Source organism: Gymnodraco acuticeps, unplaced genomic scaffold, assembly GCF_902827175.1.
Source record: "Gymnodraco acuticeps unplaced genomic scaffold, fGymAcu1.1, whole genome shotgun sequence".
Classification (NCBI taxonomy): Eukaryota; Metazoa; Chordata; class Actinopteri; order Perciformes; family Bathydraconidae; genus Gymnodraco; species Gymnodraco acuticeps.
Genome location: NW_022990924.1, coordinates 198094 through 221042, shown reverse-complemented (window position 1 = coordinate 221042; position 22949 = coordinate 198094). Strand labels below are relative to the sequence as shown.

General features: G+C 40.9%; 1 protein-coding gene across 1 annotated transcript in view; it reads right to left on the bottom strand.

Annotated features, from left to right (window-relative positions):
- Nucleotides 1-22949, bottom strand: part of nbas (NBAS subunit of NRZ tethering complex) — a 216955-nt gene that overhangs the window by 123869 nt on the left and 70137 nt on the right. The window contains 6 exon segments of the mRNA XM_034234085.1: nt 2534-2567; nt 2569-2616; nt 2618-2647; nt 7483-7598; nt 14574-14686; nt 22680-22831. Coding sequence (XP_034089976.1) covers nt 2534-2567; nt 2569-2616; nt 2618-2647; nt 7483-7598; nt 14574-14686; nt 22680-22831 — 493 coding nt within the window.

Below are 22949 nucleotides of genomic sequence, written 5' to 3'. Positions count from 1 at the left end.
GAGAGGAGAGGAGAAAGAAGATAATCAAAGTGCAGGAGATAACAGCAACAAAATGAATCGATAAAAATGCCGTGCAGCAGGAGCAGACGAAGCACAGTCTAAGGTCAAATCATCAAATATAAACACATTTATTGACTCAGTTTACACACACAAATATGACCCAGTATGGCTAAGCAGGAGTCCTTTTCATATTCTATTAGAGTCCTTCCATCCCCCCTGAATCCTAACGACTGACCTTAAAGACAGGCTAGGTTAACACATTCTGTATGAAAACACAAAAGCAGAGGGTATAATGTTGTGCTTTTGATACAAAATAATGTATCCTTTGTAGCCCTAATTCACGTTTAGGTCTAAAGCATGTTTCCTCTTGAAAACAATTCCTGCCTGGTGCATTGTTCTACATTTGTTGCCGATTCATCACAGTCAAAAAGCCAGCCTGACTTCATTCTTACAAACAGATTCAATTATTTCCACTGCGTCGCAGACAGAGAACACCGGCGCTTATCTGATTACACCTTCCCTTCTCAGACACCACACTATGTCCCCTTCCTCAGCACTGTGGGAAGACTCAGTGAAATGATATTCACTTTAATTTGTACGTGGCGGAACACGATACCGGGTCAGACAAATATCATTATCGCAGTGACCGCTTGACATGACAGTGACCCTACGGAGAAGCAGGCGGTTTGGATTGGTATTTGTTGTGATGTCGTCGAGTTGATTATTGTTTGTTGTGCATGCATATACAACAAGTTACTCAACCTACATTTTTGGCCAGCCATACTGTACGGATGGAAGCATGTTGTTGTGAAGTGTTTGATACGGCAAACCATTATTGGCACCAAATATTAAAAACATAAAAGAGCTCAAACACATTTGTATGTTTCTGAACATATTTGGCATGGTGTTGTTTCTTGCATTCTCTGTAAGCCATGGCCTTTTATTGTATAAAACATTTGGCAAACAATGTTTATGAAAACGCCTTCAAAACCATCTTCAGATACCTAAACCTCTCCTTAGAACAAAATAAATGCCAAACACTCTCATTATTTGTAATTAATATGTCAACCCTGGCAGAGTGTACTTGTCCGCACACAAATAATTGTTATAATTGACATTTTGGTTGCATTTACTTGGGGTATACTCGAAATAAACAATGTCTAGCCACATCTTTCCAAAAGGTCTTTGATTCAATTATAATTCAGATGGGGACAGAGTTCCACATTTTTGGAAAGTGCTTCCTGGAAAGCATGAACAGTGGTGCAGTTGTTTGTACAAACAAGAAGAAAGGTTTAAAAGAAGTAGCTTTCCATCACTGCGTTAAGTGGGTGTTGACAGGCAGATTGTTGGTTTTGGAATTTCTTAGAAAAACTGTCAGATGCACACTCCCAAATTCAGTGAGAATGGTTTGCAAGATGTTTCAGATGCTGATTGACCATCTGACAAGCACTCTGTTTGAAGAGAACTGTCACATTGAAAGGTTGACGGCTCATGCTGTTTGCCCCGTTTGATTCTATGGTCTGTCTCGAAGTATCATCACTTCTCAAGATGTCATCTTTGACATTGTGAGTAAAATGGTATCAGAGCAAACAGTGTCACCCTAAAATGTTTGAACAGGGATGATGCATTATTACCAGCAACTCTAGATAAGATAGCTCCTAATTTTGCAGTGCATTGTCTTGGAGGGGCGCTGCGCCCCGCCAACGGAGCCCCGCACCCCCCCTGAAATTCAAGGTGTTTAAAAAAAAAAAAAAGAATAAAAATGTAATGATTTTTTTTATATATATATATATATTACCAAATTGCAACTAATCTAGTTTAGTGTTTTTGACCCTAAGAAACACTGATGCATTAATCAATAACAATAATCCACAGCTCCTCTCTCTGCTCCAGAGGATTTACAAAATATATATCCCAATGCCACCCCCTCCCCCCCGCTCAGGCAGCACCCCCCCAAAGCAGTAAACCTAGGGGAAACACTGTCTCGTGTAAAGGAAACTAACTGTGTTACAAGTCTGTGTGTATTTATTTCTAGTACATCATTCAGGTTTGAAATTGAATACAATTTTGGAATGTAAATACTTCCGAGCAAATTACAGTTCATATAAAAAAGGAAATCTTGAGTACGTAATATCCAGAGCAATCAAATATGACTGTGTAGTCATATTTTTCAATTATGAGCAACAGCAGAGCAACCGCCACATTTCTTTGGCATAAGAAAGAACCTCTAAATTGACACAAAGGTTGTGAAACATGTAAAAGAAGAACTTATAAAAGGGATGACAAAAAGTAGAAGGTAAAATAAAACTTCATGACACTGAATCTGGCGGATCTCAGTCGCCATGACGTTAGAAATTCAAGCGAATTTGGCAGATAATCAGTGAATAAATGTCCGTAAAGTTTGCAACAAATAAGAAAAAAGGAAGGCTAGAGGAAGGTTCACATTAAATTTTTCGACAGACTTACAATGCACTGTTTGTTTCTTCTGTCCTACTAAGTGCTTGTATCAAGTGTTCCAATGCCATCTACATACCTGCAGCCATGAGGTCCTGACAATGGATGAAGGCAAGCCTTGAAGTCCAGACACTGGAGAGCCTGCTCGGCCAGCAAGGTCAAGAACCTGGCCTTTCCTCACGTCCTTATCACCCACCTACACACACACAGATATACATTTATCAACATATAAACATGAAAGGGAGTTTTTAAAAGTCCCCTATTATACTGTTTTTCATTACAAGGTCTCAGATATAACAAAACATGTCTCTGAAGTGGTTTGGCAATCGAAATACCAAACAGATCATGCATTGTAGCATCCCATAATCCCCTCTGTTTCAGCCCTGTTTCAAAAGTGATGATTCTCTGTCTGTTACTTTAGATGAAAACAAGGCCACTCCCCACGCCCCTCTGAGAGATATTTGGTTAAAAATAACACAATGGTGCTCTATGAGGATATTCAGGTGATAAGGTGGGGGGGGGTTACCTTGGTTGGTGATTGGCTAATGGTTACACAAGCCAAAAAATCGTTATGGCATCATAAAGTGGCCAAAATCTGATCAGCTCATTTTCAGACAAGTTTTTATATAAATGGATCAGGACAAAAAGTGAGCAAATCTTTTTTCCTGAAACTTTCAGAATCTCTCTACGCAGAGGGGACACATGTGTGTGTATAAAAAAACAGGAAAAGTGAATTTTGCATAATAGGAGACCTTTAAGATATATTTATTTAATCTTGACAAATGTCAAAGCTAACACACTTAAATATCTTGTTATACTGAGCAACACGTACATCATCTGGTTGAATAAACCTCTTCATTAAATCTCCATCCGACTACAAACACAGGGTTGGGTGTCTATGTGTATTAGCTGGCATGGCAGAAGTTCATATTAATCTGCCATAAATGATGTTATTGGCAAGTCTGAAAGAGGGGGAGTATGACATATTATAAAAATACAACCCTGCCGTCTTGCCAAGACAGGAATACATCTAGGTTTGATATCTTAATGTTGGTGGTGTTAGCATTCAGGTGGTCAGCTCAGGACAATCTTTGATCTTAGGTTAAGTTCAGTAAACAAAAAGGGACGATCAAAAAAGGCAAAGCTAAAACAGGACTTCTGAACAAACTGCAGATCAAAGAACGTGGGAGGAGATGAAGAAATTAGATGGGCCCGGATTGGTGTGTGTATGTGTGTGTGTGTGTGTGTGTGTGTGTGTGTGTGTGTGTGTGTGTGTGTGTGTGTGTGTGTGTGTGTGTGTGTGTGTGTGTGTGTGTGTGTGTGTGTGTGTGTGTGTGTGGTGTGTGTATACTGAGTGAGTGACAGACAGAAATGTGGTGTTTACTGCGAGGAGGAAAGAGGTGATGGTCAAATGTTTTCAGGGTAACTGGTGAAAAGGTGACTTCAAAAGCCGTCGAGACCTCAATATATGTTTTTGTGTGTGTGTGTGTGTGTGTGTGTGTGTGTGTGTGTGTGTGTATGTGTGTGTGTGTGTCTGTGTTCTTTCAGACAAAATGCTTTTATCAAGACATTCTCCGGCATTTATTTCGAGTCGATCAAATCAGACATCTTGGGAATCCAATTGAAGCCTTTACCTGTCGTTCATGGGGCCAATCAAAGGCGGGAATGGATGAAAAGGGTGAGAAATGTCAGAAAAACAACAAAGAAAGACTAAATCAATAAGCTCCGACTGCAAAATTAACTCCCTGAGGCTTTTCACTGGATCACCAGGATCCTCACTGAGTCAGCAGCAAAATGTAATTCTCATTTCAAATATCATAATTATTGATTAATTCAGACAATAACAACTTTTTTTCTTAGCTCTACCCAGTAAAAGGGAATGATTTACGGAGCATTTTCTGTATACCAAGCAGGGAACCCAAAGCCTTAGGGTTTTTTCCCGGTGTGCTGGTGATACCTGCATTAAATATTCACCAAAGAGCCCCGGAGCTATGCGCCCTTCAAAAGCCTCCCCCCCGCATTTATTTATTTAAAAATGTGTTTATTCCTCTTCTCATCTCCCTCTTTTTTTTCAGAAGCCACACAGTGAGAGCTGCCTGCTGACTAAAAGTGAGCAGCACAAACACAGAGGAGCCGGTTAACAGGTTTCCTTTAGCGGGGGAACGGGACTCAAAGAGCAAGCCACGAGTAAAGAGATGGAGGACAGAAGAAAGGGGGAAGAAGCGCACATGGATAGACTGACTGATGCAGAAATGGCTTGTTTTCTTGAAGGGAAGACAGATGAAACAAACGAGGAGACACAGAGAGACAGACACACAGCGATGCCTGGGACAATTGCGAGCACAAGGTTGATCTCAAACCTTCTCATGTCAGTGTCATGTGCTGGCTGTATTTGTTTGAGTCGATCCCAATAAACAAAAAGGAAAAAAATATAAATATTTGTTTTACTTCCTAATTTTTAACAAATAATTCCAAATACTGAATTTAAGCTATGAGCAGCGATGAACGTTGGGGTACTTCCAGGAACCCTGTCAACACAGCAGTAAAGCTCCATGACTGCTAGAGACAGGCCCCAAAGATAAACATTCAGTTTTGCATGTAGGGTGACACACTGAAAATGATGTGTTGCAAAATCTAGCACCACTTCCGTTTAGGGTGAACAGGTGTCCTGCTTTGTGCGGGACTGCACAGCATATGTATAATGTAATTAGAAGGGACTAACTGACAACACTGCACATTTGGTGAGATTATGAGCATCCTGGCCAAAGTTACATGTTCAAAATCCTGCAGCCATAACACCAGCTCTGGCAAATTTAGAATTAGATTTTGTTTCACACCGGCTCAGAGTCAATTGCTTTCTGTTGGGTCAAACAATAAGGTAATAACTAAGACCAGTGTGGTCTTTGTGAGATTATGACAAACCTGGCTGAAGTTACAGGTGAGGTGCCAAATCTGGCAGCAATAACACCGGCTCTGGCAGATTTAAAAGCCATCTGCCGTTTTATACACCATGAATCCAGAGTAAAATGCTTTTGTTTGCTTAAACTAAAGGAGAATAACTCATTTTGGTGTGATACTGTACAGCAATCTGTAATCCCTAATAGGAGATATGAAAGCTTTTTACAACTACATAAGAAAATGTATGAAAAATAAATGAAAGATGTGTCCAAAATATCAAACCACAGGCAGCAGACAAATGTAAACATGTGTTGCTTACGGAAATGTGCTTATTGTGGTTTCAGAACACATCTGCAAAGACAAACGTGAGATTGATGATATGATGATATGACTTTAATAGAACTGTTTGACAACTTAAATACCAAGATTTATTCAGCCTCTGTCAGCTGTAAAAGTGGTTCAAGATCACATGGGGAGATAAATAGTTCCAAAAGTGGGTGCCTCGATTGTCTGAACAAGACAAACTAAAAATAAGATATACCTGGGTGACGGGACTCGTATTTAATTATATTTTCTGTAAAACTTGATATGCTTTTGGGAACAATAACTGGAATTTGGGCTAAAATGAGGACAGAAAGATAACAAATGGGAAGCATTGTGAACTTCATTGTGTTGATATTTATGGATGATGTGCCTTTTCAGAAACAGCATCTATCTATCCATCCATCCTGCTCTCAGAGAGTCAGATAGTCTTGTGTACAGATATGAATAATAGCCTGGAAATGAACCTGCCTCTGACTGTAATAACTACATGAAACTGAAAAAAGGGTTTAGCAAGCAAAAAAATACACAAAGTGATGTGTCTGGGGATGGAAATATGCTTGCTCCTTTTGTGTGTGTGTGTGTGTGTGTGTGTGTGTGTGTGTGTGTGTGTGTGTGTGTGTGTGTGTGTGTGTGTGTGTGTGGGTGTGTGTGTGTGTGTGTGTGTGTGTGTGTGTGTGTGTGTGTGTGTGTGTGCATAAGTAGGGATGTGTGCCTGGTAACTGCAACACTGCTCATGAAGATGAATTTCCCTAAGAATTGTCAGATTGTTCCTGAAAGTACCCACGCAGGCTGGGTTGTGTCTCTTTGCCTCGTGTGGGGGCGGTCCTTCTCTCACTTAAACCCATAAGCTTTGTCACTTATTATACTTTTTTTCATCAATATATTATAGCTCTCAGTTATATACAAAACATGTCTCCGAAGTGTTTGGCTCCAAATACCAAACAGATCATTGTAGCATCCCATAAGCCCCTCTGTTTCAGCCCTGTCTCAAAAGTGCTGATTCTGTGTCTGTTACTTTAGATCAGTGCTTCTCAAAGTGTGGTCCGCGCACTCTCGCGGGAATATCTCCGCAATGGAGCGAGGTTAAGTTTCACACAATTCAATTGCATGATATAGCCCAGCGCAACACCTTCATCACACATGTTGCCACTTGTTTGTACCATTTTCAGGCGATTTTTAATCTGTTCTAGAAAAACGATGTGTTTTTTTATATTTGTGGAGTTAGGTGGTCCACGAGTGTTTTTTTATTGGTTAAGTGGTCCTTGGTATGAAAAAGTTTGAGAAACCCTGCTTTAGATGAAAATAAGGAGCCACTCCCCACGCCCCTCTGAGAGGGGGCTGATGCTCTAGAAGGAGATTCAGGTGATAAGGTGGGGGGGGGTTACTTTGGGTGGTGATTGGCTAATGGTTACACAAGCCAAAACAAATCGTTATGACATCATAAAGTGGACCAAATCTGATCAGCTCATTCAGACAGGTTCTTATAGAAATGGAAACTTTCAGGTTCTCTTTACACAGAGGGGACACATGTTTATGTATAAAATACAGGAAAAAGTGGATTTTGCATAATAGGTGACCTTTAACATCATGATCAGAGAAGAGTCTTGCTAATTGAACGTTTCACCCCAACAACACAAAAAGAGTAGAAAGATGACATGATCAGTGTGTGTGTGTGTGTGTGTGTGTGTGTGTGTGTGTGTGTGTGTGTGTGTGTGTGTGTGTGTGTGTGTGTGTGTGTGTGTGTGTGTGTGTGTGTGTTGTGTGTGTGTGTGTGTGTGTGTGTGTGTGTGTGTGTGTGATGTATTTACCTGCCACTCTGAGGAGCGAGGCCAGATTCAGCAGAGTGGTGGACTGCTTGTAGGCGGTGGAGCAGTGGGCGATGCACTCCTCTATGAGAGACAGACGGTTGGTTTGCAGGCGCACTGGGAGGGAGAGAAGGGAGCCAGAAGGGGGGAGGAGGGGTGTCAGACATGTTTGGCTAATTACTGTACTCAATCTGGAAGAGTTGTAGCTGACGGTACAAATGATGGTGTGGAAATGATGGATGCAGCTGCAGTCGTGATATCTGCAAAACAAATGCAATGCTGCTAAAGTTTGTAAAAGGTAAAGCCCGACCCTTATGATACATCACATCATTTGCATTGTCTTTATTCGTGTCAGTAACAGTGAATGTGAGGCTGAAACATGCATTATGCCAATTTCTCTTATTCACATTATTGTAAGCACTATGTCTTGAATTGTATAATATAGGTTGAACACTGAAACAAAAATGAAGTGAAAATTATTTTAAAGTTTATCTCTTTATATATCTTTCTCTTTACCTGCCTCCATGTTTATGTCTTTATCTAAATCTGCCTGCTAAAACATTTGCCAGGTTTCACGTGTATGCAAAATCAAAGCTTATCTTTATCCCAATTACTTTAGCCAATACTTTACACACTCAATCATTCCACACACAATTAGTGTTATAATCCTGTCAACCACAGTCCCTTGTTACCTGTAATCCTGTCAAATGTGCTACAATTTGTTTTATAAATTCAGCATGTATGGCAGGGATCACCAACTACATTTGTCCAAGGGCCAAAATGTATCCAATAGACACTATCGCGGGCCAGCGATTTTTATATAGCCCAGAATTTTAAAGTGGGGGGGGTGCTAGTGGAGCACGCTCAGGTACTGTGGACCGCATAAAGCTTAGCAGACTCTTCACGCTAACGAAGGATCACTTCTAGGCAGGGTTGGGAGGGTTACTTTGTAAATGTAATCAGTTACTGAATACATGCTCTGAAAGTAATCAGAATACAGTTACAGTTACATGTCTTAAAAATGTATTCAGATTACTTTTAGAATACTTTTGGATTACTTTCTTTTTCCATAACAGATGGGTATGTTTTGGTGAGCAGGAGACACTTATTTTACTGTTTTAATGGCTTATCAAGAACTCAAACACAACATCTTGGTGTCATTCTGGACAGCTCCCTCTCATCTGCACCCCACATAAAAAACATCACCCGGACTGCATTCTTTGTACTGTCTTAAAACCTTTCCTTGGAATATGTTATGAATTGTAAGGTGTCCTTTGGTGCTTTGAAAGGCTCCCCTAAATAGAATGAATTATCATTATTATGTATTATCTCAAACGATGTAATAACTTTTAAAACTTTTTCCAGTCACTTGCCCCAAGCATTCAGCAGCAGCAGGCCATTCACTTTGATTTGATCCCGTTATAAATGTCATCATCTCGACAATAAAGAAATGCTACATAAACGTTATCTTGCACATTTTATCGAACCATCTCCGATTCTAACTTTCAATATAGTTTAAAAGAGATCTCTCTCTCACTGCGTGCGGGGGCGGGGCCTCACAGACACTCTGCATCTCTCTCTCGCTCACAGACATGCTGCAGCGCCGTGCAGTGTGCACACAGTTCTGCCGGTAATGAATATTACATTTTGTGAGGAAACTTTTCCACCAGTAATACCAAAAAGTATTCCAAAAATGTATTCACTTCAGGTTTACGAAAGTAACTGTAATCAGATTACTCGTTTTTCAAATGTAACGCCAGCTGAATACAGTTAGCCTACTTGATTTTTGTATTCTGATTACGTAACGCCGTTACATGTATTCCGTTACAACCCAACCCTGCTTCTAGGCTACTGTCCCGCAGCTCCTGCCTCTCTGTTGGACTCTGTCGCAGCGGGGCTACTGCTGTGGTGCGGACCGCATTAACCAGACTCTTCACAACAAAGGATCAATTCTTGTTCAAGGCAGGGAAGGTTTCGCAGTACGCAGTCTACTGACCCGCAGCTGCTGCCTCTCTATTGGACTCCGGTACTGCACCTTACTCACGAGACATTGTAAAAAAATTAAATGGGTGGGAGGCAGTAACCACTCCGCCAACACCACAGTCACCCCCGTCGTGCGGGCCGGATGAGAATGTCTGGCGGGCCGGATGTGGCCCGCGGGCCGCCAGTTGGTGATCACTGGTATCACTGGATCACAACAAAGCCATGTATGGCCATGTATGGCTTTGTTGTTGTAGTTCATACAATTCACAGTGTAAATATGACTCTACACAAGTATCTCTTGAACATTAGTTAAATATATATATACTAGTGAAGAACATATTTCGGGAAGATTTAGGATTCGCTGCTCATTGTGTGAAATGTAAAATGTGCATGTTGGTTCTGTTCTCCTCCCAGACGAAAGGATTGGAATATATCTCAGGAAGGTTTTCTACTGCATCATAATTTGAATTCATCAAACAGAAACTCCCAAAATTCCATTTCGTTATTTGTTTTCTTTTGCTTTCACTGAAAAGCTAAGAAATGGCATGTGAAGTGCTTCCTCTGCACCCTGCTGAGGATCTTTATGGCTTGGCATCGCTTTGGGCGAGGCCTAGAGGGAAGGCTGGAGAGGGTGGTGTGTGTGTGTGTGTGTGTGTGTGTGTGTGTGTGTGTGTGTGTGTGTGTGTGTGTGTGTGTGTGTGTGTGTGTGTGTGTGTGTGTGTGTGTGTGTGTGTGTGTGTGTGTGTGTGTGTGTGTGTGTTTGAGTATGTGTGAGTGTGAGTGTTGGGTATAAAGCATTGCCAAAGGCACTGTAGGAGGGGATGCAGGAGAAAGCCTAAAATGGATTACCTTTGCTCAAATTATTTCACTTAATACTTGTGCGTGATTATCTGTGGGTGCACAGAGTTACAGGGATATGGCTTTTACTTTTTGTGAAAAAGAAAGACTGTGTGTTTTTGTGTTTTGACAGTATTTGTGCATGTGTCCTTGAGTCAGGACAACACATTTTACGAGGGCACCGCAAGCAATACAGTATCCAGCCATGGTGACAAAACATTGAAAATAGGCTTTATAAAATAATAAGTCCGTTCTATACCCACGTTTTTTTCATTTTCACTTTCCGTCCCATTTCTCGTCCATCCCTTCCTTCCCATACTTTCTTTCTAAACTCCTGGTCTCACTGCAGTCTCACAGGTAAAGCGGGCAGTGCAAAAAATAATGCGAGAAGAGAGCATGGAGTGAGGTGAAAGAGGCGTGAGAGCAAAGGAGGAAAGGGAAGAGAAAAAAAACTGAGGAATAAGTGATGCAGAAAGAGAGGAAGAAGGTGAGAGAGATGGCTCTCCCTGTCACAGCGGTTTTATGCTGGCAGCTCAGTTTGACGAGGGCAAAAGAGGGAAGAGAGCCAAGGCCTCGGAGGCAAACAACACCTCGGTTCAGAGGTGAGGCGATGAGGGGCCAAGCTGCTTGCAGACTGGCTCCACAGTTCCCTTTAAAAGAGAGCCATGCCTGGAAACCACTGCGATAGAGTACTGAGGTGGAGCCAGGAAAGAGAGAAAAGGATGAGTGTGGAGGTGAATACTGATTGGTCAGGTTTACAGATGGAGATGAAATATGAAATATTATGCGAGTGAAGGAAACATGCAGAGCGCTAACGCTTCAATCCTAATTAGGCCATCAGGCAGATGTTGTTTTCACAACAGTTGATCTGTAAATAACCATAGATTTCGATATAGTGGCAAGAAGAGGTGACATATGGAGACGGGATGGAGGCTAGATGGGAGATGGAAGTGGGCGACGGCAAACTATATGTCTGAGTTTAAATTAAAGGGCACATATGCTATATTTGAACAATATATTGTAGGGCCATACCTATATAAAAGTATATAAATATAGTTTTTTTTTCAAAATACCAAACTGATCCTGCATTTTAGCCATGCCTCATTTCGCTCTATTTGCTCTTTCCAGCCCTGTTTTTGCAGGGGGCTGATTCTGTGAGCTGCAGCTGACCACACCCCCCTGCAGGAGAGGGGAGCGTGCTTTGAGATCAGCTGCTGGGTTGTCAGAAGAGGGGGAGAAAAAGAGATCTCCGTCCTCCGTGTTTTATTCTTATATGATTTATATAGAGTCATTATTCATTTGTTTTAAAGCTCAATAAATAACAAAGAAGACCTTTGACCGGCACTTTTCTAATTTTGTCCGGAAGATTGAAACTTTAACGGACATGTTGACCGGCGGAAAAACACCTAACTTAAACTCTGCCGCACGGTCCCCTCGTTCCTTGAAAGAGGCGGAGAGGTGGGTGTTTGTCATCTGCTGGTGGCAAACCGGAGAAAATTACAGTGCTTGCCTCGACGGGGAGGGATTGCATTGAATTACAGGAGCAAACGCTTGCCTCGGGGAGGGAGAAAAAGAGCAACAGCGGAGAATAAAAATAAGGGCAATCATGGCAACCATGCGCGGGAAGTCTTCTTCGCTGCTTTTGTGGCAGACTACAGCGCCACTTACAGGCCTGGCATATGTACTACAGCGTCTCCAGCGCTTTCGAGCGGCAATGGCCGGCGGTGGCCCAACCTCTCATTCCCCTGATAGGTGGAGAATTGACCACTAAGCGGAGCACCACTTCTGTGACGTAGAAAATAATTCAAATCTGGATCGGTCTGTATCAGATCCGTTGCAGCCCCGTTTTTAGAGATTTTGGTATGGAGGAAAAGAGAGAGGGTTGTGTTTTCTGACACTTGGGCCCTTTCTCACTTCTCTTATTTTTCATTTCCTCGCTCCTCAGTCTCGGTCTCACCGGAAGTTGATTTATCTGCGCCATCTTGAGTAGCGTCCCAATGGCCTTATTTTTGCCAGAGGACCGAGGAGCGATAATGGAGGAGCTATAATCGAGGAACCACCAGACCATCCATCGATGAAATCCTCAGATACTCGCCCCGCCCCCTTACTGTGTATCGCTCACTGATTGGACGAGGCAGTGCATGCACTGATCTCATGCTTCTTGACATGAGAGCAGTTTCCCAGCAGAGTGAAGAAAATACATGAAACTCACGAGAGTCACTCCTCAGTTTATACCGTGTTTTGTTTCAATTAATGTTTCATTTAGTTACAAATATGTGATATATCTAAACAACAAAGTGGTCAAAAATCATTTAATTCATTTTTTGGAAACATTTTCATGATCGCTTTTTTCGTTTTACATTTTCATGTATTGTCCTTTCCATTCAGTCAGTCATTAAGTGCTATTAAAATGTTAATAATAATGCTACATATCCACACAAACAAACAAAGTCTGCAATCCAATGAATGTTAATCTAACTGGGTTTTGATAGATAATATATCTCTTTTTCTTCTCTCAATTATTTTATTTCTATTGTGCACTCTAATCAATATTAATCAAACTATTGTTCGTATATACATGTTAAGAATGGCGTTTATCTTTTTTGAGAATGAGTTCTTATTTTATTTTATTTATTTGGGTCTACAACAGATGATACAAATGTTTGTGTCAGTAAATGTTTACTAACAGAGGCGGGGGTGTGTGGAAATAACGGGGACAGAGCTGCTGTCAGACGATCAGCTGTGCGGCGTCATCACAAACGGACGTCGCTTCACGTGACGCTCCGGAGGAAAGGACGTCCCATTGCTCTTAAAACTCATTTCCCTGCTTCTCGTGGTTTCCTTGCGTCTCTCCATGCTTCCCTGGTGGGAGGGACTAGTCACAGGGAAACGACGCAAGTGAGGGACGCAAGGAATCCATTTAACCGAAGTGAGAAGGACCCTTGGTGAGTTCCCTGGAACACCGGGGACACATATTCATGTATAAAAGACGTACAAAAGTGCATTTTGCATGATAGGTCCTCTTTAAGTCACAGGATGTTGGGAACATACTGAATGTACTCTTTCAATATCAGAGTAGCACATGATAACAATGACCCTACGTAAATGTGTACATGACAGGATGTATGATTACCTAGAAGAGCATCATGTGTCACGATCTGTCTGTGTCGTGTTTGTTCATGTCTAGATCTGTCTTTGGTTTCCTGTTTTATTTTTGAAAAGTGTTCACCCCCGTCTTGCCTGTTGCTTCCTGTCTCTGGGTGTTTCTCAATCTCGAGTAAAGCTGCTCCAGAGCCACTATTTCAAGCATACTACGTCATCGAGTGCCGCCGAAGTACTGTTCCAATGTCCAGCATACTTGGAATTCTACCGAGCCCGGCGTACTTCGTTTGGAAAAATGTCGAGGCTGAACATGTGTAGACTTCGCGTCCTTCAAATCCCCACAATTCTTTGCGCACGGACCAATTTCCCCAAATCTGTGGCGGAAAATGTAAGGCGGGGCCTCTCATATGTCGCACACCTGCACACCTGTTAGCCTGTTCCATTCTTCGTTTTCCGAGGCTAGGAAGTGTTCTTGCCTCGCTTCTGAAGCAAGACGCTCGGAAGACATGTGCTACCAAGCAAGCGTACTCGACATTGAGAAACAACCCCTGTGTTTTCTCCTCCCTCCTCACCTGTGTCTTGTTTGTGTGATTAGTCTTGTGTGCATTTAAGTTCTGGTTTTTCTGTCTGTCGTCGTGAGATTCTTGATGCTGCTGGAAGGATTTTGTTCAGAGGGATTTTTGAATTTTGCCTAGCCTTGTTTTACTTTGTTGCCTGGCCTAGTTCCGCAAATAAAGTATTTTGGATTTCAACCAATCTTCTGCATTTGGGTCCTGTGTACCTTGCCCTCCAGCCGTGACATCATGACTGTTTTAGGCATATGATAGCTAGTGACAACAATTAACATGATTATTCAGCCTCTATGGAGATAGGCATATGACAAGCATGATCATTTCTGACTTAGCTAATCTAAACTAAACATTGTATACTGCTTTGAACCGGTATTCCTCCATCTTGTGACTGTAACCCTCTCTTGTATATAAGCATGTGAAGGACACTGTTCGAGGTACCATATGCTCTGTATGTGATGACTACTTCCATTCTTGCAAGGATAATAAATACATGTATCCTGATATTGAAGCTCAAGCCGGTGACGAATGATATTTTTCCAACACAGGACAGACAACAAAATCAAGTCATTTGGACACAAACATTTATACTGTAGAGTACCTTGCAGTGGCAGGATGCTGGCGCTGAAGTCTTCCAGTTGGCTGAGGGCGCTGATGAGGTCCAGCTCCTCCTGAACGCTCGGAGGACCGTCTGTGATCAGCTGGAGACACGCCCTGCAGGAGACAACGGACAGTTAGAACAGGAGGACTTGTTTGGGTATATTGGCATGCTACTATTGGAGATATTTTGTGTTATTCAGTACCAAAGGAATGCACAATTGTATACCTTGGAAATGTAAATTATTGTGTAATTGATAAGGATAGATACATATCTAAGAAATAACAAGAAATTGGTGTGAGGCTGAGCCACATACTAAAGAGCAGTGGATGGATATTATTAGAGAGGTGTATACAATGGAAAAAATGACTTAATAACTTAGAGTGAGAGAAGATATTTTTGATTGTAAATGGAAGAAACGGATCATTTACTACACAGAAAAAGTCTAAAGCAAATGTTGACTATATCAACTTGTAACCATTAATGTTATATTTCAGTTTCATGTTTGTTTTGTTTTCAATGTCTTTTATTTATGTTCTTGTTCTTTATTTCTCTACCTTTGCTCTAAGCTAAGAGACGCCACAAGTTAACATGTACAGTGTTTTGCGGTTAAATTTACAAACAACTCAATTCAACTAAAGTAAAAAAAGGAGAACTAGCTAAGCTAACCTGCTCATATGTAATGAAACAACATTATATATATATATATGTGTATGGATCTTCTTATCCTCCGGCAGGAAGCAAATAACATGTTTCCCAAAATGTCGTTTAATTGTTTTTCAAATTAAATTTAAACATTAGTTCGGACATAATAGCGCATACATTGTTGTATTAAAACACCAACTACCCATAACATTTATCTAATAATGTTCTTGTTAATTGTTGTAAAGCGGCACAACCGTTTTCATTGCTTGATAAACTTTGTTGGAAGGTCTAAATGAGTTTTGTTTACTAAAGTACACACTTTCAAAGTTGTAGCAAACTTGTCCACTAATTCTGACGTTTGAGAAGTTTGATCAGAAACCTGAAGAGAGCGCTCAAACAGATTTATTTACAAAGTCTAGACTCATTTGATGGATCTATAACAGGGAGTTTTCCCCTCCAACACAATCCACACTCATTACCCTTAATAGGATTATGTAGCACATCACTTAGCATATGTAACAGTACACTCAATGTGCCTGCTCAAGATGCAAGTACATGCTCTCATTTTCTCTGCTTTTCATCACATAATTATACAGCAAAGCATCGTACGGCAAGGATTGAGGGAGAAAAAACCTAAATGATTCATTTACAAATAAATAAATCCCACATGAAACAACAGCTTATGGAACAGCTCTGACGTCAGTGCAAGTTAAGTAGAGAGGAGGAAACTCGCCCTTGAGTGTATAATCATCGAAAAACGCACATTTAATTAATAATGTTAAACACAAGAAGAGGCGTCTCAGAATCTCCATCAGCGTAATGCAGTGGTTCTCAAACTTTTTCTGTCAGGCCCCCCCTTTGGAGAACAAAATAAGTCGGGCCCCCCCAACACAAATAGTCAGGCTCAGTGGCGGCGCCAGATATTTATTATTTATTTGGGGTGCTGTGGGGTAGCTTGACGTTTCATAGAGGGTGCTCAAACATTTAGGGTTTCCCATTAATGTACCGGACGCTACAGTGGAATGTTCTACTGCAACACTCCCCACGCATATACACAGTGTGACAGTTACAATGAAGGCTCGAGGCATATAGGTGTAAGCAGGGGCAAAGTGCTATTTTATAGGTGGTGTGTGGACCTCACATAGGGGGGTCCGGGGGCAAGCTCCCCCGGGAAGATTTATTTTTAAATATTGAAGTTAAAAGCATCAATCTGGTGCACTTTGAGAGCAAAATGGAGAGATCTATGGATACCTCTTTCAACACCCATTTGAAACAGAACTGTAAACAGATTTACTTTTTCTTTATGGATATTTTACAAATCACCCTTTTAAACTTTATTCTTGTTTTACTGTCATATAGTATTTCATACCTGTTTTTCATTTATTCTCTTGTTTTTTTATAACTATAATGATCATTATAAACGTGTGCCTCGGAAATAATTGTTTGCATTAATGGTGACCAAAACTTTTGAGACCCACTGAGATAACACTGAGAGAGTTATTTAGTTCACTGAGTCTCTCAGTCTGACAGGAGAGGACTCTCCTCCACTTTGTTGTTGAAAAGACTCCTTATATCCGTTAGCGTAGCTCGCTAGCACCAGAAGCTAACAACAACGATCTCCGGTACCGGTGCGTTCTCTCTCTCTCGCTCGCGCACACACACACACAGAGCCGAGCTTTAATGAAACACAGAGACCCATACGTAATAGTACTGCATCATATTATTTTCGAATCAATAATTTTTCAATTTCTGATTTTTTTTTTTTTTATCTTTTTTTTTTTTATATCCATTTTTCCTCCTGGTCTCTTGCGCCCCCCTTGGCATGCCTCTGCGCCCCCCAGGGGGGGCGCGCCCCCCACTTTGAGAACCACTGGCGTAATGAAACCCAAACACATGTCTTCAAAACAGGTTTAAATAAGGGTTGTTGACAGACTAGAGTACACACACTCTCAGCAGCTTCCCACTCTCTGAGCATGGCTGGTGTTCTCGCCAGGAACAAGAGGTTTGTCCTGGCAAATGAAAGCGGAGGAGAGGGCTGTGGATGGGCGAATGAGAGACAGAAAGAGGGCGTGGTGATTATGTATTCGTGCTGTGAAGTGTCTGCAGGCGTGTGCTTTGTGTGTTCACCTTAGAAAATATATGTTGGTTTCTCGTGCTCATGATGTGCTCCGTGGAAAGCTACTTCCTGTTTAACAGACTCAGATTTATCAATAGAACACCATAGTAAAGATCGTCCCTGTTTTATGACTAAACCAAGCAGATGGAGAACTGATGCAATAGTTATTTCTCCATCTTAATTTCCTCCATTCTTCTCTTACTCTCCTACTCAAACAAGGGCTTCTAAAAGAGAAACAACTACAACATAAATCACCCCTTTGGACTTTTTGTTGTTAACATTGTCCAATTTTCTTTTGCATATTAGTTCTGTGTCATTTTCACCAAATACTTGCAGGTTTCTTAAAGATATAACCAATATATTGTTGAGAACTTGTACATGCATCCAAAAAGGAATTGAAAGGAATGTGGTAAATTTAAAACATATAATAAAAAAACCTGTGTTTGGCATGTTGTATCTGATATGACATGCATGTACTGTAGGTCAACCTCCCTGAAAATCAACCGGACAAGTACCATAATAAACCTTAAGAAAAACATTGTAGCACTTTATTAGCAATTAACAACTTTTGGCGGTAGAGATCAAGAAACTATAAAAGAGAAAAGCGTATTAAATATAATAAAAAATATCCAATTTACTATCTAATTCAAGAGTAATTCACTTTATTTCAGGAATTTCACAATTCATCATAAGTAGCTATAAAAAAATGTTGTGACTTGAACTGGCTCCCTTTCCATAACTCTGCAACTTGTTTTTTTATACAAATACAAGAAGGCTAGACCACATCACCCCTGTTTTAATCTCTCTTCACTGGCCACCTGTCTGTTTTAGAATTGATTTTAAGATTGTACTGATTACTTTTAAAGCTCTTAACGGTTTGGCTCCTGATTACCTCACCGACTCTAATGCCGCCTGAATGGCCGGTTCTTAATCCATGCAAAGGACTTTGTGACTTTGTTTTGAAAAGTGCTGTATAAATAAAAAAGGTATTATTATTATTAATTAGGGATGTAACGATATATCGAATATTGCGATACCGCGGTAAATAGATGTCTCAATACCGTCGTGAGACTGACAAAATGTTCCGCGATTTTTTTTATTATTTTTTTTTAAACCTTTATTTAACCAGATGGTCCCATTGAGATCATCGATCTCTTTTTGAACATAAAACAACAGATAACACAAAAGGGCATCGTATTTACAGGGCTACATGTACATACCTAGAGACATTGACAAGTACCAACAGTATGTTTATATCTCGCTCTGTCAATAAGCCTCACCTTCTTGGCAAAAACTGTATTGTTTTTGAAGCGGTGGAGAGACAATGCACAGTTTTACCCACTGCCCAAAGCATATCTCTCTGTCCCAGCAACATCAGTACCAAGCAAGAGAGTTTTTTCCACAGCAGTGGATATTGTAAACACCCAAACCTCCCAGCTTCTACCTGGAAATGTGGACATGTTCATATTCCTAAAAGATAACCTTGATGATGTGAGTGAGTGAGTTAGAGTAGAGTTACTTGAAAAACTAAAGTGAAACTTTATACTATTGCAGGGTCTGATTATTATATTGTTCACACTTTAAAATACTACTATCCTATTAAAATGCTGTACAAATCAGATTTATTATTTAATAAAGACATTTAAATTTTTTTAAAAATTCACATTTTTTCCTTTATTTTTCAATATCGTGATAAATATCGTACCGTGGACTTTTTATCGCGATATTATCGTACCGTGAGTTTTTGGTATCGTTACATCCCTATTATTAATATATACATTTCGCCACAACTGCGCCGAGTACTTGACTTTATGCAGGAAGCCAGACAGTGGGACATTGTACGAAAAGTCAGCACACTCAGCACGGATAGTGCGCAACATGATTGCAGCGTCCAGGCAGCTCCCGTTCGACACACAACACACACACACACACACACACACACACACACACACACCACACACACACACACACACACACCACACACACACACACACACACACACACACACACACACACACACCACACACACACACAACACACACACACACACACACACCACACACACACACACACACACACACACACACACACACACACACACACACACACACACACACACACACACACACACACACACACCACTACACACACACACACACACACACACACACACACACACACACACACACACCACACCACACACACACACACACACACCACACACACATCAACACAACACACAACACACACCACACACAACACACCACACACACACACACACACACAACACCACCATTTGTATTGTATTATTGTATGAGAGAGGTTCCAGGTTGAATTGAGGCGAATATTTGTAATGTTCAGAGGTTGTTGTGTTTAATATTCATGAGAATATTTGTCATTGTTCAAATGATAATAAACATTAGCATAAAGCATATTTGTCCACTCATATGTTGATAAGAGTATTACAAACTTGAAAAATATTCCTCTAAGGTACATTTAGAACAGATAAAAAATGTGCGATTAATTTGCGATTAATCGCGATTAACTATGGACAATCATTCGATTAATCGCGATTAAATATTTTAATCGACTGACAGCCCTAATATATATATATATATAATATGCATATACTGAGGACGTTCAAACAGCAATCTACTCTTGATAATAATCTTAATATGGATTAGTATCTCATGCAACCTCACTTCAAGCAATCTCAACTATCCCTTCATCCTGTGTTTGTTGTCTCTGTGAGAGTGTGCTTCTCGTCTATCTGTCAGTGATGCTCATTCTTAGTTGGAAGGGATTCCCATGTTATTTTAAGAGGGATCTTTTTGTCCTCGTGTGAACTTGTCTGGTGCAACCGACCGAATCCTTCAGGACAAGGGTAGGGGGCAGTTTGTGTGTTTGTCTGAGCAAGGAGTGTGTGCCTTTAAAATGTGTGTCTGTGGAGCAGCTATTTTAATCTAAAGGACACACGCTGCCAGTCTGTACGGGCCATTAATTTCAGAGCAACGTGCACAAGTTGAGATAGTTTAGTTTAGTTTATTAGGATCCCCATTAGCTGGTGCATAACAACAGCTAATCTTCCTGGGGTCCTCAAATAACATAAAACATGACATTTGACAGTACATTACAAGACAATGATACAAATCGTGTACGGCGTCAATTTTCCTTCAAACAGTGACTTTCATATCAACCATCACATACAGCTTATTTTCTGATTCCCCATTTCCTTGGCATGTGTTTAAAAAAACCTATATGAATCGGTGTGCTGCTGTATGTTTACCATAACCTGTCTGCTGCTTGTGTAATTTACAATCTTTGGGCTTCTAGATGCCTCTTCAATCGTCTTTTGAAGCTTGCTTTAGTTGTTTCTTTAGAAATCTGATCTGGCAGTGTGTTCCATGCAGCCATGGCTCTATACAGCACTGTGCTCTTCATAGACTCTGTTTTGGCTTTAGGGATTTGATAGCAACCTCTTGTGGCATGTCTCGTTTTATATGTATGGATTTTAGAGCTAGGTGTAAGTTGCTTATATAGACAGGTTGGATGTTTCAGCTCATTTATGTTTCTCAAAAAGACAAGGAGTGATACCATCAGCCTCTCCGTGACTAATGTCCAGGAGAGCTTGACATGCATTTTGTTTACATTATGTCTTGGTGTACACCTAAGGGCAAGCCGAGTTGCTCTGTTTTGAACCAGTTGCAGCTTTCCCAGGTCCCTCTTGTTTGCCCCTGACCAGATCATTGAGCAGTAGTCCAGTTGTGAAAGGACTAGAGTCTCAATGACTTGTTTTGTCAGATACTACTCTCAGCTCCACACACACACACACACACACACACACACACACACACACACACACACACACACACACACACACACACACACACACACACACACACACACACAACACACACACACACACACACACACACCACACACACACACACACACACACACACACACACACACACACACACACACACCACACACAGCACACACACACACACACACACACACACACACAACACACACACATCACACACACACACACACACACACACACACACACCACACACACACCACACACACACACACACCACACACACACACACAACACACACACACACACACACACACACACACACACACACACACACACACACACACACACACACACACACACACACAGTGGTACAATGGATGATGTTGTCCAAGCCTGTGGAGGGGGGCCTCGGCATTAGTTACTATAAATGAATGACGACCCAATTACTGTCCCACTTCCCCACTAGGAACAGACGGTAAGGTTAGAAACCCACCAGCCCCCCTCTGAGATCTGAGACTAGCAACTGACACAAATACTTGAACTTGTTTTAAACTTAATGCAACATGGAATAGGAGAGTAAATGTAAGCAGCCGCCATTATTACTTCCTTGTCAGTCATGCCAGCACAAAAACATGAATCCACACAAAGAAATAAATTATGTTTCTCAACAAGAAGTAAGGTCAACATCTCGGGCAGCATTCCAACACTTCTGCATGGCTAAATTTGTACAAGGTTGACGGAAAATTCCATACAAAGTCTACAGAAATTGTGAAGGTTAAACGTTTGTCTTTACACACTGGGGGCTTGACGAATAAACAACAAGTATTTCACCTCACATAATTATTTTAGCCAAACATTGCATGAACAGTTCCCAAGCGTCGAATAGATTCAAGCCAGCCCGTCCTTCAGAACTAAGTCATGTTTTCAACAATTGATTCCTTTTGAAAAACAAATATTTTACGGAAATCCTCCGAGTTAGTTTGAATTCATTCTTTAAAAAACAGTGATACAGAGCTTTTATTTAGAAAAGGTAATAACGAAAAGGCAAATCTGGAGTGCAAGGTTGAAAGGAGCATAGCAGAGTTTTACTTTGTGTTCGCACCATGGAGTCTCTGAATTGTTTTTTAAATAACAATACAAGTTGTAATAATACTATAACAATACAAATATCACTCATAAGTAAGTTTTCAAATGGCGTCCGTTCCGCACAACATGATTGGTTGATGGCTTTGTTTGCCGTGCAAAAACCTCAACATCAAAACCATGTTGCTTTAATGCTGCATAAAATTCATGTTCTGTCTGTAAATAATATAGACAGAAACAACAATCTATTGACGTTCAAATTAATCACATAACGGACCACGCCTCTGGCATGTAAAAAAGGCTTCTATAACAAAACTACATGGAAAATATGTCTCTTAATTTAAGTCATCTCCTATAAGAAGTGAGAATTGTGAAAAATGACCATTGGAAAAATAAATTGGTCTCTAAAAGTAGATAAATATGAAATGTTTCTTCTTACCTGGCAAGGCCCATGCAGGGGTCAGTCAGCGTGGTGGATGAGTTGAAGTACTCTCTGGCAGCAGCCAATACTAATTCCAAGCTGTTGTCGTAGCCCACCTTCAGTAAACCTTTCCCCCGGAAAGACAAGCTGACAGGAACATCCTGGCTGACCTGGAAACATGAATATAACATTTAGAGATCAATGGGACTGCAGCATTAGAATTCATTCTTGGCAGTTTAATATCTGGAGATCCCAATGGGCAGTGTGAATGTAAAATGGAGCGGGGAG